Source organism: Anopheles stephensi, chromosome 3 (genome assembly GCF_013141755.1).
Source record: "Anopheles stephensi strain Indian chromosome 3, UCI_ANSTEP_V1.0, whole genome shotgun sequence".
Lineage (NCBI taxonomy): Eukaryota > Metazoa > Arthropoda > Insecta > Diptera > Culicidae > Anopheles > Anopheles stephensi.
The window spans coordinates 5176902-5203261 of record NC_050203.1 but is presented as its reverse complement, the minus strand read 5'-3'; the positions used below and the strand labels follow the sequence as shown (position 1 = coordinate 5203261).

General features: G+C 47.5%; 5 protein-coding genes and 1 long non-coding RNA gene across 12 annotated transcripts in view; 1 reads left to right on the top strand and 5 right to left on the bottom strand.

Annotated features, from left to right (window-relative positions):
• The window catches only part of LOC118510273 (high affinity cAMP-specific and IBMX-insensitive 3',5'-cyclic phosphodiesterase 8), a 124806-nt gene extending 114003 nt beyond the window's left edge, over window positions 1–10803 (bottom strand). For 4 of the 5 annotated variants that reach the window (XM_036051876.1, XM_036051880.1, XM_036051879.1 and 1 more), the window contains exon 1: window positions 10654–10803. The gene's annotated coding sequence lies outside the window, so the exon portion shown is untranslated. Of the gene's footprint in view, window positions 1–10608 lie in introns of all 5 variants that reach the window. The other variant, XM_036051877.1, reaches the window with a different exon arrangement.
• Window positions 9716–12696, top strand: LOC118510288. 2 transcript variants are annotated; one of them, XR_004905990.1, is made up of 4 exons: window positions 9716–9856; window positions 10011–10194; window positions 12022–12349; window positions 12496–12696. It is a non-coding gene; the product is annotated as an uncharacterized LOC118510288 (long non-coding RNA). The 2 variants fall into 2 exon arrangements; XR_004905991.1 differs by having other exon boundaries at window positions 12441–12696.
• A 96-nt stretch (window positions 12697–12792) lies between these two features.
• LOC118510277 (brachyurin-like) lies at window positions 12793–13716 on the bottom strand. Its single transcript, XM_036051892.1, has one exon. The coding sequence runs from the start codon at window positions 13677–13679 to the stop codon at window positions 12852–12854; it is 828 nt and encodes a 275-aa protein (XP_035907785.1). The 5' UTR covers window positions 13680–13716; the 3' UTR covers window positions 12793–12851.
• Window positions 13717–14685: 969 nt separating this feature from the next.
• Window positions 14686–18053, bottom strand: LOC118510274 (protein lethal(2)denticleless). Its single transcript, XM_036051888.1, has 2 exons — window positions 17815–18053; window positions 14686–17713 (listed from the first exon to the last, which is right to left on the bottom strand). The coding sequence occupies exons 1-2, from the start codon at window positions 17855–17857 to the stop codon at window positions 15351–15353; spliced, it is 2406 nt and encodes an 801-aa protein (XP_035907781.1). The 5' UTR covers window positions 17858–18053; the 3' UTR covers window positions 14686–15350.
• A 312-nt stretch (window positions 18054–18365) lies between these two features.
• Window positions 18366–19955, bottom strand: LOC118510276 (mitochondrial import inner membrane translocase subunit Tim10B-like). Of its 2 annotated transcripts, none has more exons than XM_036051891.1 (2): window positions 19802–19955; window positions 18366–19737 (listed from the first exon to the last, which is right to left on the bottom strand). In XM_036051891.1, the coding sequence occupies exons 1-2, from the start codon at window positions 19820–19822 to the stop codon at window positions 19396–19398; spliced, it is 363 nt and encodes a 120-aa protein (XP_035907784.1). In that variant the 5' UTR covers window positions 19823–19955; the 3' UTR covers window positions 18366–19395. The 2 variants fall into 2 exon arrangements, with proteins under 2 accessions (XP_035907784.1, XP_035907783.1); XM_036051890.1 differs by having other exon boundaries at window positions 19802–19885.
• Window positions 19956–20033: 78 nt separating this feature from the next.
• LOC118510275 (lethal(2)neighbour of tid protein 2) lies at window positions 20034–22855 on the bottom strand. Its single transcript, XM_036051889.1, has 3 exons — window positions 22666–22855; window positions 21627–21986; window positions 20034–21563 (listed from the first exon to the last, which is right to left on the bottom strand). Exons 1-3 carry the CDS (start codon window positions 22838–22840, stop codon window positions 20290–20292), a joined length of 1809 nt encoding a protein of 602 aa, XP_035907782.1. The 5' UTR covers window positions 22841–22855; the 3' UTR covers window positions 20034–20289.
• Between the last annotated feature and the right edge of the window lie 3505 nt (window positions 22856–26360).

Genomic DNA, 26360 nt, shown 5'->3' with positions numbered 1-26360 from the left:
CACACACACACTCGGGCAAATGATCTGCTCCAGCATTAGCCGCAAAACCCATCATCCACTTTGGAGAGCACACTCCAAACTGTGGGACGTTGGGTTTGCTGCAGTGTTTCTTCCGTGTAAAACCTCCGTCTCGTTGAGCGGCTAATTATGACCGCAGTAATGGCCAAACACGAGGCGGCTTGTCGTGTCTCAGAGACTAAGAAAAGAGCTCGATCAGTTCGCCGCGAGTTTCCCTAAGTTCAAGAGCATCCGGGGCTATGATGCTGCTGTGGACAATATTGCTATTTCTGTGGGAAGACACCATCGTCAAACAGGGAGGAGGTAAGGATGTGTCTCTGGTGAAACACACCAGCAGGACGCACTCATCGGTGGTAGGAAATATATAAATATGGTTTAGTTTGAAGCCGGTTGCGGTCTCTCGACCCCGGTTACGGTTATGCTTCGTGTGAAACAAAATTTAATGCTGTCGATTCAACGCGGTTGTGAAGCGTGGTCGAACTTGGCTTTAAGATGTTCGGGAAGAATGAGAAGGGATGAGAACAATTAAATTTGCGTAAAAACAACTAGCAAAAATGAAGTTTTTAGCTCTTTGGAGAATGGAGCTAATAGAGAGCGCCTAAAAGCATGCAATCTGCATAGCGAAACGTGCTAATTTGAGTTTAGTATTATTCTACCACCAAAATAGATATTTTAGTAGCAAGCAATGTACTATAAGTATTTTTTGTATATTATTAAAATTATTACAAAAATTCAACATTCTAATACTATTCAGAATTATAAAATAGAGAAATTATTTTTTAGCATTACTAAGCTTGAGATAAGTAAATTAGTAAAAAAAAATCATCCCATATATATAATTTGGAACGAAGAAGCCCTCTTCCATAATGTAGTTTTCGAATATTTTAATAATAATAATTTTGTTGTAACGGTACGCCTAAAAGTATGCAATTGCCATCACAAAATATAGCTCTTTTAAACTTTTGAACTGTTGCTGTCTCGGAAAGAATGATTTTTATAGGCTCCGATGCATTTTTAATTCTTATTTATGATCTGTTAACATCGCAACCCCCAAAAACTAAGCCACATCGCCAGCAGCCATTAGAAATTACCCCTCGTTTACTATGTCTACGCACGATCACGCTCCTGTAGCGCTTATTAAAACGTCCATAACGATTAGCCAGAAACCAGCGACAAAAAAGCGCCGTAAGACACAAGTCCGTGATGGAAGTCACCGCAATCCCAAGCCGAACATCTTCGTTGATTAAAAATTCCTTTACGAAGGAAAATCCTCATTTTTCCTACTTGTCATAATTTTCCGCTCTAAAAATATGCAAACTCAACCGTGTCTACCCAATTGGTTTATACGGTGGGGTTGGCAAAGGTAACAACGCCAACAACGTGTCTTTCGCCGTTGTTTAGCATCTTGTTTTTTCTTTCTTCTTTGTACCACATACCACCACAAATGTGGCGCAAAAACGTTTGCAAGATTTAGATGAACGATTGCTGTCGGTGCAAATCGGAAGCGAAACGTTCGCGAGACACATTTGTTATTTTTTTACGGTTCGGTCGCTAACCTGTACCAAAAACCGACACGTTTCCTGACGCGTTCACTAAACACGGGTAAGCCTTACCCGTGAAAACGCGCGGGGTACCGAGTGTCAATGGGGGAGTTTTGTGTTTCAGCTATGTCTAAAACCTTGTAATTTTCTCACCCAACGGTCGGCAATCCACAGGTCCCCATCGCGGCGTGTGTGATTTTAACGGCGGGCAGAAAAATAAACTCTCAAGTCCTCTCAATCCCGCCAAAGAAAAGCGGAACCACTCGTGCAACATGACGGGAATGCTTCACGCCACACTTTTCCTTCCACCAGTCCACACCGATTCAAGTACGAGCGTCAGTGAGGGAAAATATACGTTTGACAGTTAAATTCCCACCGGAGCAGCTTGGGGAATGTCACAAAAATCGTCAAATTTGCTTCGAGTCGTAGCGAATGTGTTACGCGCGGATCATGTGTCGTGTACCGTTCGCGTACCAGATGTTTTATGTTACATTTATCAGATTCAAAATTTTATTACCCGTGAGAAAAACGACGCTTGAAGCTGGCACTGTGACGTTGCTGCCGAGGCTTATTAAACGATTTCCCCGCGATTGGTGATACTCTTTAATAATGTTGTCCTCTCGCTAGCACATCACACTAAGGACGATCGTATGATAATAATCAAATTACTGTTTAACATTTAGCTCTCCGAATCTCCGCGCGTGGTACAAATCCGGCTAAACAAGCGCATCATTTCTTGGTAGAAAATGTGATTCCCCAAAGGAACGGAAAATTCATATTTTCCATCACCGATATTCACCGATCCTTGTCAGCTTGCAGTACGGAGAGACAAGCTCGCGGAACTGTCGATCGATAAAATCAATTACATCGCATTACAACGGTACGGGTAATAAGATAAAACGTAACGAAACGAAGAAATCGAAACCGTGATTTCCCGTGCCCCCCCGACCGACCGGGCGGCGAGTAACGCATCAAGAAGCTCCCGTTTGCGATGTCTCGGGATGAAACAAAAGCGCTTCCGGGGATGTAAAACATTTTCCGACCGCGTGCAACATGGCAAAACCACTCCGCGTCCTGTGGGACACCAAGGCGCACGTAGCATTCGGTGGAATCATTTCCACTGGCGCATACTGTAGGTGCCTCGAGCACGGTACCTACCGTCATCATCATCATCATCATCATCGTGGGTTCGTGTTCAAAATTTTGGTGGAAAACCACGACGAATTCAGTATGCACTCGTTGCCTTTTTCTCCCCCGTTTTTATTTTCCCCACTTTGCCCTGCAGTTGGACGTGGTCGTGGAATAGAGAAGGAACGTAAAAAAAGGAACTGTTTATTCGAATGGCACGGTCTTTCGTTATTGGCTAAAAACAACACCGAACGGACGGAGGGGGGAGGGGGGGTTGGAGGATGAAAAAATTGTTTGTTTTGAAAAATTACCGTTTTGTGGTAATCGATCGTAAACAGTGAATGCGAATCGTCCGCAACAGCCAAGCCACGCCAACTTTGCACAGGTGCTTCGAGGAACGTGTGCATGCCTCAGAACGTGCACTGGTGTGTAAGAATGTTTGAACTTTTTCCTTAAATGAATAATGAAGACAAACACTTATCAGGCGCATAGTTAGATAGAAGGAGGCACTCCGATACCTATAACAGGACATGGTAGGTCCTCTGGCTGAGGCTGTTATCAATGTAAATATAGGGACCTGGTGAGCGTTGTTGATTTTTTGAGAGATCTGACGAAGATCGGGCGGGAAGAACATATAGAAGCAAATAGGTTCAAGTTTCCTCTGTTCCTATCAATATGTCTAGTGAGGCAGAATTGGCAGACATGACCTAAGAGGACGTTAGGCCAAAGAAAAAGAAGACGAGCTCCTATCAACTCCGAACCATCTTGGGAAAGGCTTATATTTTTTCTACTCACAATCCTAGGACGTTCTACTCACAATCCTAGCGAGTTCAGTACGGTCAACAAGTGCCACAAAAGATATACGACTCCGACCTGTTGATACAACGAATTCTATTCTATTTCCGGCCCGAATATATATATATATACCGAGTCCGATGTCTTTGGCACATCGAGTCATATTCTTAATCCATCTCATAGCTATTCAATAGGATTGTCGGAACCGATCTGGAATTCAATTTGAAGTTTAATAAACATTAGGAAGGAGTTAGCAATAATGAGCCAGGTAGGTTCGATAAGTTCATCTGAAGCACATGCGACTCCACCTGATCAAGAAAGTCCAGTCGCTCCAACCTGTTGAACCTTCGAAACTGAACTCACTACATCTAAAGACAGATACACAATATGTTTGGCGAAATTGTTGGACCCATTGAAGGTCTGTACCGCTTCTGACGCACACTGAAAGCAGATTAAATATGAGCCAGAAACAACCCAACACATGTCATGATTTATGCTACGAGTTCTAACTAATAACTTTTTCCCCTGTTTTCCACTGACTCGTGTTTCGATATCGCAACATGATCTTTGGCACACAAGTACATCAATCACTCCTAAATAGTCGTTGCTATTTTTAAAACTTTTTCCCCCCACCGAATAAAAAATAGTCAAACAAATGTCCACACGAGCAACAAACACAACAGCCCCTCTTCTGTGCTCTGCTTCGGCTTCAAAACTGTACAGGTGATAAAATCGTTCACATCGAAATTGCGGGAAAATTGGCCCCGCACAACCCAAAACCCGTTGGCCAAAAACGACCGGCCTCCAAAACCAACCCTTCAACGAAAAAAAGACCCATTTATGGCCCGTGTGGCGCAAGCATCGTTCAATTTGCATACGCACATACAGTACTGATCGTTGTGTTTTATGTTCATGTTTCAGTTAACTGAATGAACCATCATCGAGAACGTGCAAAAACACGGCCTCTCTCTCTCTCTCTCTCATACTCACACACACTGAGTTCCAAAAAAAAAAGTGCTGTTGCTGTCGTGTTGTTCGGTGAAGTTCCACCATATTAAACTGTTGACTATGCGAGCCCATTTAAGCACAATCGACTACAATGTTTCTGTTTGAAAATAGGACTAGCAAAAGGAAAAAGTCATCCCCGCTCCCGTACGTGTGCGGGAAAACGAACTGAAACTGAGCACTGAAATGTTTGCGCGCCACGACGAATGGCTGGCTGACGCTTTGGGGCAAAGGAAAACATACGTACAGTTCGGCTCGTTGTTGATAACGTACACACCGACCCAACCCCGTCGCAAAGGCGCAGCTGTATGTAATGCATTCTTCTCGGTGGGAAAAACGTTACACTCCGAGCATTACGACTGGCGTTCTTTTTATTGCTACAGGTTTTGCTCCGGTTCTACCTTTCATCTTTCCTTAAAACGATCCCATTATACGCCACAACCGAACCAGATCAATTGAAGAGCAGCCAAGGAGAGGAAAAAATCCCTCCCCCCAGATCGATCATCGGTTAAAAGCTGTTTCGAATTGACTCGTCAAACAGGTTGATTGAGCAAACGAATTGAGCTCTCTGTTTGCGCCCTCCTGATGCCCTGCCTAGTCAACAGGGATTTGTAAGGTAAATAGGGGGTTTTCTGTTGGCGTAAAAGTGTTCCAAAAACGGAATTCTTTCCAACCCGTGCGATTATATCAAATTGCATGCTAATTAATTACAAATCCAGCACACAGCTTCTTGGAAATCAGTAAAGATGTTGCTTGCAGGAACCCTTTTCCTTTTTTCCCTGCTGCTTCTTAGAGCCACTTCTAGTGCCGACTGCGTGTACCTGGCTGGCGGCATTTGGCTGCCATTTTCTCCGAAACCACAACTCACACACAAGGTGAGTTTGCTGAACCTGACAAGCTTCCGAAATCTTTCCATCACAACCCCGCACCAACGAGAAAAAAGCAGCCGCGTTACAGCAGCTTCGTTGCTGCTGAGCCTGCGGGTTTCCCAGGCTGGCCTTTTTTCGTGCAGTGTGCGAAATTCGAGCGCATTAGTGGAGAAAGTTTTGTTTGTGCCTTCCTCGCAAAAAAAAAAGGTGAAAAAGGACCACGGAAAGAAGGAATACGCCACATTCGCTCGAACTTGTTGAAGGATGTGTATGTATGGGGCGAAACCCCATTTCTAAATGAAATAAAAATAAAGCAAACAGCAAACCAAACAACGGCTAGCTGGCTGGTTGAAACGAAAAAGGCCAAATCTCGTGGGGGTTTTTACAAACTGCTTAAAAAAAGGGTTAAATTTAGCAGCAAGCTTTAAAAAATATTGGAAAGCCCCATTTGCTTTTTGTTTCGAGCAGAGCGTGATCGATCGCTGGGAGTAGGATCGTAAATAAGTAAAGTCCTTCCCTTTATGTTTCAAACTTGATTCCCCACGAGGCCTTACTAAGTTTGGAGCAGAATTTACCCCACCAGAAATGGCAAACAGACTTCAGTAGCGCCCATCACACCAACCAACTCACTGTCACACGCGTCAAACCAGACACCTTCGGGGTGCCTTCGTTTCGCTTACAAGATTACAACTGCCTGCAATAGACAGCCAAGTCTAGAGCAGCCAAGCCGGGGATGGAGAAGAGTTCAATACACTTACCCTTGGATGGATGCATTCCAGCACAGTACAACCACCAACAAGGCGCTCTCTGGGCGCTTGGTCGCTCCACATTCGTCGACGACTGCGGCACCTTTGCTTGAGATCGACATCCGATCTTGAAGTGGATCCGCCTGATGTAACACCTCTCCGAATGGATTTTCACACTCACACACACACACGCACACCTTGTGGAATGTGATTGAAATGTGGTGGCGCGAAAAAAAACAGCGGAGCGAACAATTATTTGCCCCACCGGACCGGACCTCTCGTCCAAGTTCGAGAGACAGTATGCATGCTGTTCTAGACGTTGTTTTCTTCTACGCGTGGTACACACTCACTCACACATTATCTAGGTCAGGTCCGTAAAACGAAGGCCTTCCGAGTACAGTCAAAGAACCCAAGCCCCGCTTTAAAAACAGGAGACTCCAGGCCTCGTCTTCCTAGTGCTTCCAGACACACGCGCTCACGGTCCGCTTTTCCACCCCGTGGTTCTGCACTGCTCGACTGTTACTCTGGCCAAACTGCTCGAAACCCGACCGACCGCTCCAACAATCACGTCCAACACACGCTCCCGTACACACGTTCCTGGGTCGTGCAAACGCGAATGTTGTGTTAGATCGTTGTTTACCGTTTCCATCATTCGGTGAAAATAGAGGCAACGCACACACACACACTTGGACTGGGTGGAAAATTACGGAGTCCACCCCATGTACAAAGCGCCACGAGAACAAACGCGGTCGTGTGCACGCTTCAGGAACCACGAGAATAGGGCGCGGACACCACGCGCGTACACTGCCCGGGCAGGTTACCTTACGGCTTGGCAGAGGGACCAGCGAGAGCGAGAGAGAGAGACCATCCGACCACTGTTTTCGGACATATGACGCGGGGTGCGCGTGTGTGTGTGTGTGTACGTGCCGGGGTGTGTGGATGTGGTGCGAAAATGTGGTGTAATTAGTAAACAAACCGTAAACTTGCTACTGCCCGCCGGAAACCCGGGTCCGGACCGGAGTGAAATGAATGACTGGAAAAGATGCGATGATTTGTAGCGTAGTTGGTTGGGCCAGAGCAGTAAAAAAATGGCCATCCCTTTTTGTTCTATTCCGGGGGCCGGGAAGAAAGGGTTGTTTTCTGTAGCGGTTTTAAGCTGACGTTTTCAAATATCACGCTCTATATAAGATTACCAGTGCTGTGTTTGAGAATTGGCGACCTAATATGCCGCCTTTTTTTGGAGGCTTATCTAGGTCTGGAAATGGCTCCAGTTTTTTGAAGATATTTTACAAGGTATATTGTATTTTCTATGAAGCACAAACAATATTTTATTATTGTGACACATTTCTTGGGGCACGGATTCTCCAAATCAGACGATTACACTACTTCAGAATTGTACGTTTACTTCAAGAATTCTTAAACGCGACATCTTCAAAACCGACAACTTCCATAAAATTTCTTACAAATTCAAGAACTTCAATATTCAAAGGACTTCAATATTCTCAAAATATCTAAGCCTGTCATTTTTTTGCTCCCTTGACTTAAGTAACCTGTAGAAGAGTGTCATTTGTGGGAATATTCCATCAATAACTTCATTAATACCCGATGGACGAGTTGCCGAGTATTCTTAGAGGTATCTGAACATATTACTATCTTACGATACATTCAACAAGTTTTTGTTGTACAGCACAACTATAGGTGCAATATTGGTTTCCTCAATTTCGGAACCTAACACAGCCAAAGCCAAATAAGACCTTCGTCCGTCGCATACTCAACTCGCCTCGCCGGCATGTTTTCGCTTTATATCGCTTTCCGCTCCTTCCGCTTCTGCTCCTGCTACTGCTTCTCCGGCGCAACCCGTTCGACCCGGGGCTCGACGCTCTAACTGGGATTGATTAGGTGCGATAATGTGTGACACAGTAAACAGCAGCCGGCCTAGCGGCGCTTCGTTCGACACGGCTCCGCAACAATCGAACAAAACACGCGCGTAGCACCGGCACCGGCGGAGCTCGGGCCGGAGAAGCTAAGAAGCAAACACAGAACCAGACAAAAAAAAACAGTTAACAACAAAACACGCGAAACATAACGCACACGCACATGGTCCGACCCATGTCTGGAAGTGTGTGTCAATTTTCGACTGGGGGATACGCGCGTCTGCTTCCGATAAGAACCGACAGTACCGTATATACATATTGAAAGGGGGTTTGCCTTACGACCAGCAGCACAGCCATCACTATCAACGAGTAAGGCGCCCTCGAATCTCGTCAGTCAGTCAGCCAAGTCACTCCGTCGCGCGGTATGCACAAGGGCAGGGGTGGTTTTTTGAGGAAGAGTTCTTATCCGCAAAATTTACAAGCTCACCGCCTCCCTGGTGGAACGTGCGTCACTGATAGCCTTGCGGGTGCTCTGCTCAACCAACCACCCCCGAACACCCCACCCACGACTCACACATACAGAAGAGCCGAGCGATGCCATTTTAAAGTCTAAGTCCAATCCAACTCGTGAAGAACTCGTGGAATATTTGGTTCGCTGATTTTGAGGCAATCTGCGCTGTGCTTCCCGCCGTTGCAAAGCTGCTGCTCTGTCGAGAGTGATTCGCCCCCATGTCCGATCCAGTAGGTAGGGTTGCCGATCGTTCGAGCAACGGGAGGGGGGGGGGGGGGAGGGCAGATGAAGAAGAAGAAAGGGCAGCACAAAAATCGAGCAAGTGCTGCACACAGATCACATGGTTCGGTTGTGCGGGAGCGTGATAAGATGAATCTCGGACTCAGTCTCACCACACCGACGAGATCACATCGTTCGCTCGCTTGTTCGCTTGCAATAATCATTACTATCCGACATCGCCTCTGCATTGGGCTAGTTAAACAGCTCACCTATACACACACACAGACAAGAGCGTTTTGCGTCGTGTGCCGGGTTGATGAATGTATGAAACTGCTGCATCAAACACGTTTGGACGTTGCTGATCTTTGACATGGCAGCAAACAGACCAAAAAAAAAAAACCCCCGACGCCGTGTCCGGACGTCCGGACCAAGAATAGCTGGTCCCCAGGCAGTGAAGTGACCAGCTGAGTATGAGTAAGCGCACATCAGCGCTTACTTGCTGGCAAATGCTGATACTCCCATTTTAAATCCAAGCAGGACAATGGTTTTTGTGGCAAAAACCGACCAAACTGTCATTTTCGATTGTTGTCGAGCACGATCGGTACAATGGAGATGGAGGCACACATACACTCTCAAGCTTACTTCTTCTGTTCCATTCTTTACTCATCTGCATCACCCCGGTGCAGATCCAGTAATTTCTGTAATTCGTGTTCTATTTCGCAAACTCACACACAGAGGGACACCGACCGACCGACAAAGAGCTACTTTAGAGTGTCACGCTTGTCACGGTGAGGTAAGGACAAAAAAGGAGACTCGTGGAGACCCTGCCAATTGAAGCACAAAAGCGGAAAAGTATCCTTCCTGTACACCCCACGGCATGGTCTCTCCATGGCATACTGAGCCACCGTGCGGTACTCCCGTCGCTTCACACTCACACACACACACCGCGTGAAGTGCGCGTTCTTTATTTGAAGCGGTCGCTCTCTAGTGCGAATCTAAGTAGACGTTGAAATAATGGGGTACACTAGAGAAACACACACATACACAACGGTAGACCGGCGATGGGAATAGGAACATGTGTCGATGTCGTCCCTTTTGTTCGTGGCAAATAAAACGTTCGACGCCATACAACGGTGGAGGGCCCCTCTAGGTAAGGTGTGGTACAGTGATAGGGGGGGGCACATTAGCATTATTGACGACCTTCAGGGAGAGTGGTTGGTAGTGGTGGAGAGTAAAGTGCAGGGAAGATGGCGGGTGTAACTGTGGGTACTAACTACTCGCTATCACTCATTAACCCTTTGCAGGCACCGAAAGTAGTCGATCGAAACGCGATCGAACGCGACGGTTAGCGAACGATCGTTAGCACCGTTCGATTGCGGTTCGATACAGCGTAACCCTGTCGGTGTATGAGTGAGTTCTAGTTCCCGTTGGATTTTTACCAGATTACCTCACACTTGTAATTAACAAAGAAGAAGAATGAATTCTAAGGTAAGAAATCTTCGCGTTACACATCACTTCACATCACTCTCTCGCCCCGCAGAATGTAGCACACACACACACGCACACACATGCACGTCATCAGCAACAGTAGCCCTCTAACGTGTGGCGTCACGGTTATGGTCACCGGTCCACGCGTAATCAGCACTTGGGAAGCGTAAACGTAACCGAAAGGTGCGAAAACTTCAACCCGGCTTTAGAAGAAGCAATAACAGAAAAGATACACCACACAGTCACACGCGTATGTGATAAGCACCGTACACAGAGAACGGAAACCACCCGGGAAGACGACGAAGAAACCCCGTGAACACGAATCACGACCTCACGTCACAACCGTTCGTGTGTATACTTATTTTTGGTGCGAGTGAAGTATGAGGAACCACTATCCGGGATCAAGATGCGTACCGTTTTTTTTTTTCAAACGGGCGATGCACACGATATATATCCAACCTTTTGCGGTAAAATACGCACGCACGGCACGCACACAGCCACATACACAGGTGCACGTGCATACAGATAGATGCACGCGAACGAGCACACACGACCGCTCAATCGAAGCAACGCGAGAATACTGACTTCGCGGGCAAGGTGAATTTCGCAAAACACACCAAACTCGCAATATCGCAGACCCGACCAACCGACCGACCGACACCGATGGCGTCGGGTTCCTTTGCCGTTTTACCGCGACGGATGCTTTTCGAGTGCGTGCGTTACTACTACTAAGGTATGGTGGGGCTCGAGTGTAAGGTCGTTTAGGTAAATACGGATGGAATAGAACCTTTATCAAGTATGGCCTTTATTTATATTATTTTTCTGAAAAAAAAAGTTATTTAAAAATTATTTCTGGAGTTAAAAAAAGAATTGAAATATTGCCCCACTGTACTCTACAGCCACCACTACCACGGCTCGTTCTACTCGCCCTCTACTATAGTACCCACAGCGGTTCGCCGTTGTTACTTAGTCGCAACTCGATATCGGGAACTCACGCGCTCGTACGTCCGCTACGACGAAGGTGAATCGTGGCAAGCGTGTTGCGTGAGTCGTCGCAGTGAGTGGCCCGTAAGAACGTAAACCGAGTATACGTGGTGAGCTAATTAGCTCACTCGCGTTATAGGTTAGGAGTCCATCCGCTTGGCTTTCGGTTTGTCAGTGATTGACTTTTAAACGTTCCTACGTCAGAGAGCGACGATGGAGAGCTATCGCAAGAGAATTCGCAAGGAAATGGCTTGCAGCACAAATGCGAATTCCAAGCGACATTTTCAAGCTCAAGTCAAGCTCCTGGAAGTATGCAAATGATCGCTAAGGGATGAGTAAATATCTCAAGTCGAAAAGTGCAATAGGTTTCCTACCAAGCGTCCATAAAAAATCCATAATTTCTATAATTTCCATTCCAAATTCTTCTCTTGATCTTGCCTGTTTTCGTGCCATATAAAACAAGCTAAACCAACAACACACAGTGCAGTATTAAAAATAGCCAACACACCTGAATCACATGCGTGTGTGCGTGGTGGTATTTTATGAAGCGTACCTACGAACCTTCATCGTAGTAGCCGGTGAACTACTTCTGAGAATGTAAGCAGGTTAGAACAGGAAGATAACGGAGAGAGAGAGAGAGCGCGTCAGGAATATAGTTTTTGAGGCTCACACGGTAAGGATAAAAAAAAGTCAACAGGGGAATTGGAAAGTCGAGAGCCAACCTGTGGCATGTGCATGAATACACGGTGTGCAGGGTTCGGGATTTCCGTCGATCACGGTCGTCCGGTTCCTCCAATATTCATCCAATCCTCTTTCTCTCTCTCTTTCACACAAAATCAACAGGCGTCACTCACAGCATAAAAAGTGTGGAAACCACAAGAGGAAGCTGCACACAGATGACAGCTGGTCTCGGCCGCGTGTAATCGGCTGAGTGCAGAGTGTCGCATCTGTTGAATGCCAACATCATCGATTCGTTCCTGAGGGTATGATGCGCAAGCGTTACTTTACCCTTCGGAGCGAGTACCTCATCGAAAATACATTGCACCGTTCAAGCTAATAGAGCGTCCGCTATTTCGATGAAGTAAAGATGGGGGCTGTCTCTGCTCACGAAGACGCCTGTTGCATTCCGAACCATCCCCGAGCGGAACTCAGCGTTCTTGTTCTACGGAGGGTAAGTAAAAAACCTTTCCTTTGTTGGCATTTTGCTGCCTTCAAATTCACCACATCTCACTGCTCACGCTCACGCTGTCCTCTCCCACAAGCGTTCTCATCTTATTTTCTCATCTCACCCATGCTCATCCTCACCGCGTGGCCCAGTATATGGAGGCGCCTGGTGTTTTACGATGTGGAACGCATGGTGCTTTTCGGCGCGCCACGATTAAATGCACACGTGCTGCGTTTTGTTTATGGCCGGCGGTACGTATTTGCTTTTATTAGATGATTTGATACTTTTCAGCGTCGACCGTTGGCAGTGTTTATTTAGAGTGCTTAAATCGATCAGGTGGATGTGTTTATGTTTGAATTTTCTTCTGCTCATCGGCCGGGTATCTCTTTATAATTTTACTGGTGAAGCGTTGGTCTCGCAGAGCTGAGGAGCAATTTCTCTTTTTGCACTTTTTGCAACAGATAATCCATTTCTTTTGTGCGATATTTACAAATATTTTATTTTCGTATTAATTTGCGTTGGCCAACACTTCCTTCACCCACGCGGCATGATTGCGCATCTCCTGCAGTGCACCCGGATTACCCTTGTTGCAGGCGAACTTCTGCCCGAAGCTGGTCACTCCAAGCAGCACGTACTGATGCAACCCGCTCTCCTTCATCACCAAGGGACTTCCGACGTCACTGACGCAGTTAGGCTCGTGGGTCGCTTCCTGTGCACAGAACCGTCCCGTATCGGGCGTGATGAAATTAAACTCCTCCTGGCACACCTCCAGCTCCAACACCACCAGCCGCATGTACTGCAGTGCATCGGCCGCACCTTCCAGTCCATAGTTCATCAGACCGAATCCACTCGTGAGCACTTCCTGTCCAACGTACTGCGTTTCATCCATTTCCGGCAAACGCACCGGACGCACCCAGGGCGGAAGTCTTACCGCTTCGTCGGTGAATCGAACGACGGCCACATCGTTCACAAACGTCTCCGTATCGTAACCTTCGCGTACGGTAACTTCCACCGCGGTAAACACATACCGGAACTGATCGTCCTCATCCGCCTGCAGACAGTTTGAACCGAGATGGACCTCAACGGAACTGCTACCGACAACACACTGTGCCGCAGTTACAACGTGTCGCTCGTCCACCAACGCTCCACTGCAGTAACGTACTTCCTCCTCGCCGAAGCTTACCGCCAGCAAAGCATGGTGAGGAAACTGACCAGCGTAGGCAGGTCTACCATTGGCCGTTACGTTCACGTTCCCTGACGGAGTACAGCGCAGCGCGATGATCTCGGTTGCGGACAGAACGCAACCCAAGAGCGCCAAAAACAGAGCAGACTTCATCGTACTAATCGGTGCGCTTGGCTGAGAATGACTGAACACAGATGGAGCGTAGCAATAAAAAGAGTCTTTTATAATAAGAAAGTGAAGTGGCCAACACTTTCGCCTTCGTTGATGATTCACGGCGTTAGAGAAATCAAACACTGAAGAGCACTTCAGACGCGTCATATCATGTCTAAGATGCCTAGGCTGGAACCATGCAGTTGAGTGGTCTGCTTAATTTGTTTTGATATTTTCATTGCGGTTGTTACCATGAGAGAGCTCTCCGAGACACGGAAAGGTAGAAACTTGGAGGAACATCTTTCTGAAATTAATCCAGAAATTAGCGAACATAAAATGTTTATGAATGAAGCTGGTCGCCATTGCATATGGTCTCTTATCCTATGCTGACAAACTCTCAATTGCTCATTTGAAGCCGCCCAAAATTTGGAAAACCTATCTGAAGAAACTTATCCTTGCAAAATACCTGTCGCGAGGGATGGAGCTGGGACTGTAGAAAACATTTTGAGTCCCAATATTCAAATACCCTGGGACGTATATCCAAATTGACGAAGTCTTCTTAGCCGCGTTCGAGATGCGAAGATGCTCTGAAGAATTTTTGATCCCGTGTGAGGGGAAGGACAACGGATGAGTTGCTATCAGACTCTGCTCCGGAGGGTTGGTCATGTCATGAAAATGACACCGGACGATCTATCCTTCCTTTAAGGCAGATTGCAGCGCAAAAGACCGCGAGCAATATCGATAACATTGTTACACGAATAAGAATTAGAACTAGGGTCCATGAGGTTTAGTTCAGCAGTCGTTAGATGTCTGATATGAAGATAACATTTTATAGGACCAAATCGAAATGCAGTAATTGCGTTGATGAGCTCACGACCATCTACTGGGAGTGATTTCTAACAACTTCTACTGCATGCTTCGTTTACTGTTAAATCATCTATGATATTAGCCAAACAACTACAGCATACGAGACCTATGTACGAAGAAGAACACATTCGACACAGTGCGATTATTGTCACACAGAGAAAGCGATATTGGCAATATTTATTGTTCATCCTAGTGGTCCAAAACAGTTCGTACGAACAAGTATTCCATTATAAATCCCAATGAACACTGATGAGAACAATTCAAACGCGAAATCACTAACCTATCACATCGAGTTCGATAATGTTCTGTGCAAAAATTTCCAACAACTCTCTGCTGCTCTCTAAATTATGCGCGCGATAATAGGAGGCCAATGTTTTCAAAGTCCAACGCAAAAGGGAAAAATCCAAAAGGTTAAAATAATTTGAAAATCATAATGAGTAACGTGAATGTGGGGGTATAATCGCATAGGATGATTCATCTCTTGTGGTAAAAATCAATAATTTCAGACAGCTCTACACATGTTGCTTCCTTCGCATCTTTAAAACGAAAGCATTTGCAGCAAATTATATACATTTCATCTTCTGGCACGATAATCTCTTTCCTTAAACGCTAACGACGATACATGTCTGCTGTTCCTGTACAGTCAACCTTACGATTGCTACCAAACCTGAAATCTACTACGGTCCACACTTCGTGCGTGTGAAGCCTGCGAAACCTGCCTACACAGTCAGTAAATGCAAGAGGAAAAGGCCACAGTTAATAACAGGACAGCAATGCTACCCCCCTCCCTTCCACGACGACAACCATTCAACTGGAAGCTTGCGCATTTGCCCGGCTGGTGGGTGTGGTCACCGTGAGGAATCGTCTGATGGAGGTGGACTCGGGCGTAGCTCGCAAGCCGTTTGTTGAATATCGTCTGCTTCTTGGTGTCGTTCTTGTCCCTCCACCACCACCACCTCGATGACTCGCTTCGTCACCACTCTCGTGAGGACTGCCCGATCTGCTCAACGCCCACGAGGATCGTCTTCGAGGTGTGGTCGGTGCTTCGGAACTGCTTGCCGCAATACTATGCTCGTGTGCGTGATGATGCTGATGATGATGATGATTGCTATCGCCGCTACTCGTCCCCTCGTCACACGATTTCAGCTGCTGAAGTCGTGGCGAAAGAAGCTGCTGTGCCGCGGTCGATTTGTCCATCGCCGTACCGTAGCTATTTTCGATGCCTTTAGCCCCCTGTAGCAGCTTTTGCTTCCGGATCTTTGTTAACCAGTCAATTTGTTCCTTGAGCTTTCGTTTTACGGCACCACCGCTACCACCGATCGTGCCGGAAGCTTCTCCGAACGCAGCACTGCTGCAAAAGCCTGAACGATCACTGCGTTCGCTACCACCGGAAGCGGCCAGCACGTTCACCAGATGCGGTGCTTCACCGTCGATGACAAAGTTGGGCAGGATCAAGTTTAGCGTAGGGGATGCGCACCGTTGCGCTAGCTGATTGTCCGGTGAGCGTATGTTGAGGTCTGCAGTGGCTAGGGGCGATTTACAGGGTGATAATCCTACGTTCAGCTCTTCGGACGCTTCCAGAATTACGTTGAGACTGCGCGAGGTGGAGGAATTGGAGGCAATTTCAAGCGCCTTAAAGCTGTACGGTGTTTTGGAGTTGGCCGGACTGAACAGCCGACGACCACGACCTTCCTCCCGGTGCGATCGTTTCACTGGTGGGCGTTGCCCATCCGCTTCGGCTATTTCGGAGAATGTCCTTTTCGCCGCCCGCTCGGAAGTGGTAGCACCGGCACTGAAAGAAACCGCACCCAATATGAATGCCGCACCGGATGCTTTTGGTGTGCGATTGATGTCTTCCTGTGTGCTCGGTGTCGTTTCGTTCCGCAGCATCAGTCCACGTACAGTTTTTGGCGTAAATTGAAGCGATTTCAGGCGAACCTTTTCCGCGTGATCCGAACGATAGGAATCGCAATACTGAGCCGAACCACGGAGCTGCTGCATCTCGTCCGAATCCATCTCTTCCGGACCGATGCGCCAAACCTTGTGGCGCGCATCATCACTGCACGTCACGATCCGCACATCACGATCACTCTGCATCCAGGCCACACTGGTCACCTCCGCCGAGTGTCCCGCCAGTTTCACCAGCGGGTTTGGATTGTCCACGTTCCAGATGTAGCAGCGCTCGTCACTCGACCCACTTATGAGATACTGTCCGTCTGGGCTAAGGGCAGCTTTGACGTAGAACGTTCCGTTGTTGAACCCGCCGTACCGTTGCAGCGGTTTGCTGTCGTACGACGAGATGTTGTAGCAGTAGATGTGATTGTCCATGCAGTTCACGTACAGTCGGTGCCGTCGGTCATCAATCACGAGATTGGTGAAACCTTTCAGCGTCGTCGTGCCAGCGTACGTAAAGCTATGCTTTGGCATCGGTTCCCGCTGGTGACTGGTGTAATGGCGCCGTGTATCCCAAACCTTCACCACACCGTCACCGGCACCGCACGAGATCAGCGTATACTCATCCTGGAACGCTAGCCCGGTAATGCTGCTGCTACAGCCCTGTGCTGGAATCTTTGGCGTTTGGCGAGTCCGCTTCCGGTGCGACGATGGTGTGCCCGGTCCACCGGCATGTCCACTGTAAATGCAGTTGTCCGCACGCGGCGTCATATCCAGCCCGACCTGCGCCCGGATGTCCCAGATCAGTATCGCACCGTCCCGGCCACCCGTCGCAAACACTGCCGAATCATCGCGCCGGAATGCGACCGTCTTGACCGAACGCGAATGGCCGCGGAACATTTGTTGGCTAACCATTTGTGACTCCGTCAGGGCCCAAAGCGTTGCCGTGTGATCCCCGGAAGCCGTCACCAGCTTCATATCACCCGGCATCCACTCGATGTCGAACACGGCATTGTAATGACACTGCATGCCCTCCAGTGCCCGCTCACCACCCGGTTCCTGATTCGTTAGGTTCGTGTCCTGCACCGCAATCTTTCCATCCTCATTCGCAATCGCCAGTATGTGTTCCTTCCCACGGCACTTGGCGAACTTGGCTGCCAGAATCGGTGGTGACGGGTTGTAGTCGGCCGAAAAGGTGGACGGCGTAATACCCTTCCAGCTGTCCCGCTCGTGAACAAGCAACCGGCACAGAGCCGCATCGTACTGGCGAGAGAAACCTACGGAACCGCGCCCCCCGAGTCGAATCGAAACGATCAGTTCACCGGTGTTGTATGGGACAGGAATTTTCATGAAGCAGCACTACTGCGTCAATACTTACCGCGGCCCGAGTCGCGGTTCCGCAAATTCAACACCGCATTCATGGAGATCGTAGATCGGTATCCTTTCGGGGGCGCACTCAGCTTAACTCATGCGCACCTCATGCGTGAACGACTGGACTGATTTGGTCAGAAGTGATTTCCCGCTCAATGTACGCTGTTATCTTCCACATCGCAGCCAGAAACGCGCGAAAGAAAAGCGGGCAAACAGACTCGGGAAAAGCGCGTAAATATTTTGACTCTAGCTGTCAAAAACAAAAAAATGCCAAGCGACGCAGCTGTCAAAACCAAGCAGGCGTTGGGTTTGAAAAGTGTGCGCAGTAATTTTAATTTTCTGCCCTGGCTGGTTTTGTAAATTGAGTTTTAAAATGTTGATTCATTCAAATGATCCCAGATTGTTGTGTATTTCCATTTAAAAAAGGCTTGCAATGTGTAAATTTTCGAAAAAAAACGATTTTTATATATTTATACTATGTGTCACCCTGTGCCGCATACGAGCCCGGATAATCGAGAACGAATGAGTTTCTTATATTCTTTGCATAAAATTCGTGCGTTTTGGAGTCCAAATTGTTTTGTCGTTTAATGAATGTTTCAAACACAGTTTAATGTCATTCGTGTTTAGAATAACTCCTCTACATATCTATACATCATCTCTTCCGATACATTCAGTTCACATTTCCGGATTTGCTCCAAAACAAACTTCTTCCTTTCCTGCAATACCTTAACGTAGGATTGAAGTTGTTGGCTCGAGACCATGCTTTCCCTCGCTTCACCGATCTTCTTTGAAATAAGCTTCCTTAAAATAATGTCTATTTTGTGAACCGTTGATTGTTTCATAGGCTGTACTGCTGGCTGTGCTGTAGGAGGTTTTAATGGGTTTTCAAAGCAATATTGTATCTGTTGGACAATTCCGTCGTAGTCGACGTTTTGCTGAATTCTAAGGACTTCTAGTTCGTGGTCATAGAGCTTCCCGCTAGGTTTCTCTAACCGCATCCACATGTGATTAATAACCTCCTCAGCGATGGGCTGTGCTCTTGCTCGATTTCTTTGCACTGCAATCGAAAGAGCAGGGTCGAAGAATGTTTCAAAATAGCCGATGGAAAGTTTCCTAGCAATCTTTTGCCATTCCGTTCGCATACTCCTGTAGTAGTTATTATCATCGATAAGAAACACAACGTCCGATGCCATGGTTTGGGTAGAAATGTTCAACTCATGCCCAAACTCGTCACTCCAACGTGCCAACACTTCCTGTAGCTTTGGTTGATCGTTCCGCTTCATGTGCAGTATGATCCTTTCAACGTGCGATAGCAACTTATGACGGTGTAGCTTGTACAAACCGCTTGCATCGCGGAATTTGTCGTAATTTTCATCGATCTTTATGAAACAGTCATAGCACACGTGAACAACTTCGAAGCTTCGACTAGGTAACACGGCGAGTTGTTGGCAGTAGGTGGTTTTCCCTGAGCCTGGGATGCCCAACAGAACGTTCAAACATACTCTAGTCATTTTCACCGATCAACTAAATAATGAAACTCATTTTAAACTAACTCACTAACAAATAATCACTGGACAACAGTTCTCTATCATGCTGGAGTAGGATCCGTGGTGCTGGGAGCGCTGGTCAGTTCAGCTGTACTTTGGAGTGCTGCTTGCTGCTCTTGTTGTTGCTGCTGCTGCTGCTGCTGTGCTTCGGCCATCATTTTCGCCTGCTGTGCCTCCACCTCGGCCATTCTACGCTGATTTATATCGGACTGCACACCGACGTACACCTTCAGCAATCGCTGATTTACGTTGGTAAACTTGAGAACACAATTATCCGTACAGGAGATTTCCTCGCGCGTTAGGTCACGACCGTACAAGTTGTCCACACATGAGTTAAAACACATGTCAGTGATTTTGTTGTAAAGCTGGAGAAAATCTTTGATCTACAAACGAATCGAAAGCATCTTTGAGTGTTGTAAAAGAGGGAAAAGCGCACAATTAACTTACATTTCGCAGTTCGTAATCCATCCTGGCGGCCGCTATTTACAGAGCTTTTCGTTTGTTTACATGTTATTTAATCGCGAACACATGCTTTTGACAGTTCGCATCAAGCAATTCGAGCAGCTTCGGGAAAGTGAAAGTACTCGAATCGAGTCATGGCTCGTTTATCCGGGGTTTTGAAAAGGGGTGGAAATTTTTCCTTGCCGTTCGAGGGAGTTATTTTCTTCATTTCATTACATTTGATCTAAGAAATTGTCTTTTCTTTATTGTTTGAATTTAACTACTTAAAGAACACATAAATAACATAAATTTACACACCAAACGATTGTCAAGCCATACTCTCACTCGATCTACAGCACGTTTAGCTCTAACTACTCACATCACACAACAAATTAAAATGCACACATACGACGGTCGTTAGTTGATTTAAGGCACACTTGAAATGGAGAACTTGAGAATGCTTCCTAGGATGCGGTTGCACGCGCAACTTTATTCTAGTCCGTCTTACTAAGCTGCGCCAGATCCGGTATACGACGGAACATCTTCCTTCCGATGCCGACGAGCAATATCAAATGGCAGGAGTGAAGCACGAGACTGCTCAGCACCGTGCTTGGGTACGTGTTCCAGCAAAACTCCAGCAGCAAGAGTAACAAAAATTTCAAACTGTTCGTATACTCCGTGTACCACGTGAGGTATGGTAAGCTGTGGAAGTACCATACGTAGAACTGGTAGTGCAAGCTACGCGCACAAACGATACCGATAAAGTTGGACAAAAAGATTGGAAGTAGAGCGAGCTGAGTGGACCGATCGAAGTGGATCGCGAATTTGTTCGCTGCTGCTGACTTTTCTGCTACTTCGGCAGCTTTCTGTTGCTGCTGCTGCTGCTGTTGCTGCTTGCCAGACATTTTCTTTATACCTTTCTCAAACGATTTCAAAAACTTTTCCTGATCTTCCGTTAGCTTTTCCTCCGCCTTATTTCCTTTTGCGGCTGGGAGTGCTTGGGCTTGAGATTTCTTCGTCTTCTTCTGCTTTTCTTTTTCGGCCTTGTTTTGTGCCTCTATCTGAGGTAGGAGCATCATTTCCAAGTGGCGCAGACGACAGTAGTTTTGGAAATATTTGTAGCACGGCGATGCAAACACGACCAGTAGCGTGAGATGCAGTCCGAGTAGGGCGAGATGAAAAACTTTACTTTCGAAAATCTCCGGCTCCAGGAACCGATAGTTTACCGTCCACTTGTGCTCAAACACACGGCCAAGATCGAAGCTTCCTTTCAGGTATTGCCATGGGTGGGTTAGAAGGAACGGTGCGCCTAGGATAAGCTGTATCGTACCACAAACCGCCAATTGTAGCACCGTTTTCGACCATCCCAGATTGGTTATGAAGAGCAGTAGAATTGCCGGTGCGAAGAGCAGGATGTTCATTTTCACCGACACTCCCAGACTGAGCATTACGCTTCCGAGCGTCCATCGACCATCGATGAATGCATTCAGTGCGGCGTACAGAAACAGGATCGCGATCGGATCGTTAAACAGCCGCAAAACGTAGATGGAGTGAATCCGGTAGGAGGTGAAGATGGTAATAACCATCACATATGGCGGAATTTTACGGCTTTTGCAGTAAAGTCGCAACACCAACACTAACTGCAGCAGATAAATGCCAATGAAGACATACTGTGCCAAACGTATGTTGGTGCCGTGCGACGTAAGAAAGTACAGGGCGCTATAGATGTAGACAAACCCGGCCGGATAAACTAGCGGACCGGTATCGCCTGAGGAGAGGAGGGGAATCAGTTTGTTTTCAAGCGAAACTAGTTTCCCATTTTCCGACTTACCCCGTAACAACGAATAATCCGTAGTTCCGTTGAGAAACCCCTCACACTCCTGCATGTAAGCCTTCCAGTCGATCTCGGTGTACCGCACATTCTGCACCACGAACACATTGAGCACCAACTCAGCAGCCAAAATTAGGACCGAGATCAAGGGTAGCCGGGCTGGGTCGAAGATCAGCGATTTGGCGAACGTGATGCTTACGTACTCCTTGCGTATTTTGGACAGCAGACTTTGGGCATCCTTCCGGTTCGGTGGCACAGATTTCGGTGGCGGATTGGCTGGAATTTTCCCCATCGTTCCAGGATTGTTTCCAATGTTTTGTTGTTCTGGATCTACGCTCGATACGTCAGCCGGCGGCGGGCCTGTCACATTGCGCGGGTGCATGGACAAAAGAGCCAAATTACAGCATCGCTATTCTACTGAATTTTCACACCGAAAACGGTATTTAAAAAGGTAAAATATTTCTCACGATAATGAAATTATTTTCTGGTCTTTTCTGAATTTCATTCAATTTTTCATAGGCAAACGATCGAAACGGCGACATATGTCCACACACTTCCATGCACAACCCACTGTGAATTGATTTCATTTGCAGCGTTGTTTACAACCTCCGGTTCGCTACTTCAAACGTATCATTTCTAAACACGTGGCGCAAAATGCCAACAGCTCTTCGCACCTGTGGAATTCGAACACCGAGTTCAAACTTTCCGTTCAAAGGAAGGTGATAAATTGGGTTAAAGTTTGCGAATGAATCATGAGAAGGAGATTAAAATAAAACAAAATCAATTTTAGGAAAAAACGATCCCAAAATTCCTGACCAAAATATCCAGCACCAGGGTTAAAATTTCCTTACAAAATAAGTCCTTGTTACAAGCAGTGCGGCCAGGCCGTCCTTAGCCAATAAAAAAAGTTCTTTTTACAAACAAGAACTATCGAAATAAGATTTACACTTACTCAAATTCCCCAAACAACGTGTCTACAAATTAATCAAAAATTATTTAAATTTCTTATGAAATACCCTCACATTGAGTTTAAAATTACCTTCGCGGTAGCAAGAACCACCACCACACCACACCGTTATCAGGCTCGTTAGAGTGTCGGGCGTGTAAAATTTGTTTACACATGTACCGAGCGAAGATAACGAGCGTCTCGTCCGGGCGGCAATGAGGAACCGTGTATAGACCCTCCCAAAACTGTCGACAAACAATCCGTACATCAATAAACCAATAGTTGCCGGTCCGTATAGATACAGACACAGGTCCGCTGCGTCTATTGCACCCGCCCATGTCAAACACACAGCGTCACAAGACCGATGGCGATCGCGATTGGAAACAGAATGTACAGAAATTTAAATCCCAACCACTGCAGCCCGAACCGCTCTGCAATTCGGTTAATAAATTCCAACCGCATCAACCTCTAGCAACGAACGACCATGAGATGTTTATTTCCTATCCGGCTTTTTGCTTGCTCGACTAACAACATTGAGAGGTTCATATTTTACTCTCTTTTGTTGTGTTCTATATGAAGATAAAAATAGACTGACCAAATTACGACCGAGTTGCGTATGCGCGCGCCCGCTTCCGTCCTATCTTGTCGGACATAAATCATCGAAATGATCGTTCGAACAACGCAACCGCCGTTGGTCGTTGCGCTTGGAAAGAGCATTTATTCTATTCGTCTCCCCTTCTTGACGCTGCTACACCTGATGCCTAAGCCAAGGCACCAACCCCAGCCATTCCCACCCAGGCCAGCAGATATAGATCGGGCTTGGATTCGGTTGTTTTTGTTACCTGCCGGCTAACTCACGCCGTTTGCATTAGGGGTGGAAGTGAGCTGTAACTGACCACTTTTTGTTGTTGTTGTTGTTGAGGTTCACTTCGTTGGATCGTAGCTTCTTTCGCCTGCATTTCGATATGCCCCGGTTCCTAATAAAGCTGATCGGAACGAGTTTCCCTTTTGCTCCTTTTTTTTGTTGTTGATGCCTTGTTGCTCGCGCACGTTCACGTTCCCCATTGCTTGGCACATTTTATTTGTCCCATCGCCTTCCACCAACTTTACCGTTCACCCCCAACAATCATCCAGTGACAGGCACAGTTTGGTCGGCCACTTGGTTCCCGACCTCTCTTGACATGCTTGACATGCCGTGCGTTAGCACATACTCCCAGCGGGGGTAACTTCATTTTATGTGCGTGTGTGTGTGTGTGTACGTGTGCTGTGTTGTGTTGCCGTTTCACCGCGGGCTGACCTTGACTTTGAAAACGAAAACACAATCCAAGTGACTCAGCACCATTACGACAACCAATGCCGGCATGCTAACGACGATGATGGCATCGAAGGGCAGTTTTTCTTCGTCTTCCTGTGTTTTCTCTCTCTGTACACCAGCTCGATTCTTGGAATTGTGCTGCGCTTGCCTGGGAAATGAAGTATTTCTCTCCCCCCCCCCCCCCTCCCACTCCCTCAAAATGAACCAACAAAGGGGGTGAATTAAGCAAGGCCACCCCGAAATGAAAACAAAACAAAAACGGCTCCCCAGAAAGCCTACCCCGGGAAACGAAAGCGGAAGCTGAAAAGGAAATTAATTGAATAATAAGCAGCCCAACCTGGCCAGGGGGGGAGGGGTTGCTTATCGCCCGAACAAAAGAACCCGCATTCGTTGTGTTTGTGTGTGACCGAAAAAGCCACTACTGCTTGATAGTGCACATGCGTAATGAGGGCTCCCAGCGTGACACCACGAGCGGCGACACCGGCCAATGTGGCCAATCGACACCTGGAATAGTGAGCGGATCCATCTTCGCCGTACCGGTACTGTCCGCAAAAATGTTCCCCCTCCCGTGACTTCAAACACCATCAAACACAACCAGGAAGAACTCTGCTGGAGATTGTAGCAGCGTAGTACGGCCATTTTGAATGGAGGATCGCGCGATCTTTCAAGAACGGGAATTAAAAGATTAATGTATTATCCATAGACACTCGCCAGAATGACGCAGTCAATTTGATACGGTCGTGTGTTTGTTTTGAATATCTCTTGCTGCGATCGATCATGCACGGTTTTTGGAGTATCGATCGTGTACGTGTGCGCGGATCAATAAATCAGTACGCACTTCACGCAGCGTACCACACAAGTCTCTGTACCGTGGTCAGTTCTCAGAACTAACCTCGCCTGGAAGTACCTTCAGAATCCTCTAGAGGTTCTCACCGCACCAGGTGTGTGTATGTGGGCCGGTGTGCTTCCGATCGTGATCGCTTGTTAACGATCTCATTATCTTGTACCGCGGCCTGATCCCCGTGTTCCTTCCGGGTTTTGAGCTTACGCTACTACGGCTACTAGCAAACACCACCTGAAGAACTCGATCCGTGCACTTGACGTATCCTTCGATCATGCGATCGCAACGGCCGGTACAGAGAGCAGAATGGCGTGCCGTGCGGAGTTGAGGTATCTGGGGTATCTCGGTGATGGTGTATTTCCTGCTGGTTTCGGTTTGAGCAGCAAGTGCTGTTTGTTACAAATTAGCCACGAATAACCCGTGTGCCAATGGCCTCTACGTGATCGATCGATCGCTTCAAGTGGGATAATCGCATCGCACGTCCTAAACCTTCCTCCACTCGTCAAGCGGACAGCTGAGCTGGGTTTTGCTCAGCAGAGGGAATACGGTTATGCAAAGCAGTCACCTCATCGCACAGCGCTTCTCCTCCTCCTCCTCCTCCTCCGATGTGGATGGGGTCACATTCTCTGACACATTCCACGGTACAGCGGCCGCCACTCACTCACTCGTCCGTCGTCCTCCCGGTGCGAACAAATGCTGCGCGAAAGGATCCTCCTCAGCTGCGCTCCAAATGCGAGTTCGCTGAATCACGCAGCGCGGTATGCAATTTGATCGAACTACTGCTAACACTACGCTACGCACGAACGAACCGAGCGATTAGGTATTTGGCAAAGAAATGATTCCGTTCCGCAGGATCTACGTCTTCCAACACCTCGTTTGCCGGATGCATCAACGGTGGTGCGAAGTTTGGGAGACATTACGGCGGGCCTCATAGATACGTGCGGATGACTTGGGACCTGTTGGGAAGGATCGCGCAATAAGGGAGCGGGAGTGGAACATTTCGCGCAAGTGCATCTTGCGTGCGATCGTTTCACGCCCCTATTTTTAGTAACCCCGCTGCTCATGATGACTTTCCCGAACGCCCCGTGATTCCTGGCACCCCTCATCAATTAGACTTCCTTCCCGGGTGCAACCGAGTGATGTGGTGTGTGTGTGTGTGTGGCAGGCAGCTAGGAATCTAGGAACTTGCATCACGCGATGCGAATAGTAGCAGTGCTCACCCGTTCCGATGCACCTGCGCTGAGCCACACACAAGAATGTGGCCAACCATGTGGTGGCGAAGTGTTGTGGCATAGCTGAACAACACTCGACCGGCCTTCCCTCCCCCCCCCCCTCCCCCACCTGGGGCAGGACCCACATTGGTACGCGCTAATTTCGTGTTCCACCCCCAATCGATGTGCTACAGATGCGGCAGATGAGATGACCCAACGTGCATTAGTCACCTGATGTCCGATTAGTGCCGAATGCCCACAACTCACCAAACCCGGAAGATAGCAGATCCGCACAGGGGGAGGGATCGAGGGGGAGGAGCTTGGATGCTAGCGGATGAGTTGGCAAGTGTAAAAATAACATAACACTTGGTGTGGTACCGTACCGGGAGTTCAAAACTGTTTGGCGTGATTGGGGAGAAAG

Bases quoted from the DNA above. Each gene is read 5' to 3' on its own strand.
- LOC118510277 (XM_036051892.1), bottom strand. From the start codon at position 13,679: ATGAAGTCTGCTCTGTTTTTGGCGCTCTTGGGTTGCGTTCTGTCCGCA.
- LOC118510274 (XM_036051888.1), bottom strand. From the start codon at position 17,857: ATGAATGCGGTGTTGAATTTGCGGAACCGCGACTCGGGCCGCG. The intron at 17,714-17,814 runs GTAAGTATTGAC...GCGGTTCCGTAG, and splicing joins GAACCGCGACTCGGGCCGCG to GTTTCTCTCGCCAGTACGAT.
- LOC118510276 (XM_036051890.1), bottom strand. From the start codon at position 19,318: ATGACTAGAGTATGTTTGAACGTTCTGTTGGGCATCCCAGGCTCAGGG.
- LOC118510275 (XM_036051889.1), bottom strand. From the start codon at position 22,840: ATGTACGGATTGTTTGTCGACAGTTTTGGGAGGGTCTATACACGGTTC. The intron at 21,987-22,665 runs GTAATTTTAAAC...GCAATGTGACAG, and splicing joins TGGTTCTTGCTACCGCGAAG to GCCCGCCGCCGGCTGACGTA. The intron at 21,564-21,626 runs GTAAGTCGGAAA...TCCTCTCCTCAG, and splicing joins GGATTATTCGTTGTTACGGG to GCGATACCGGTCCGCTAGTT.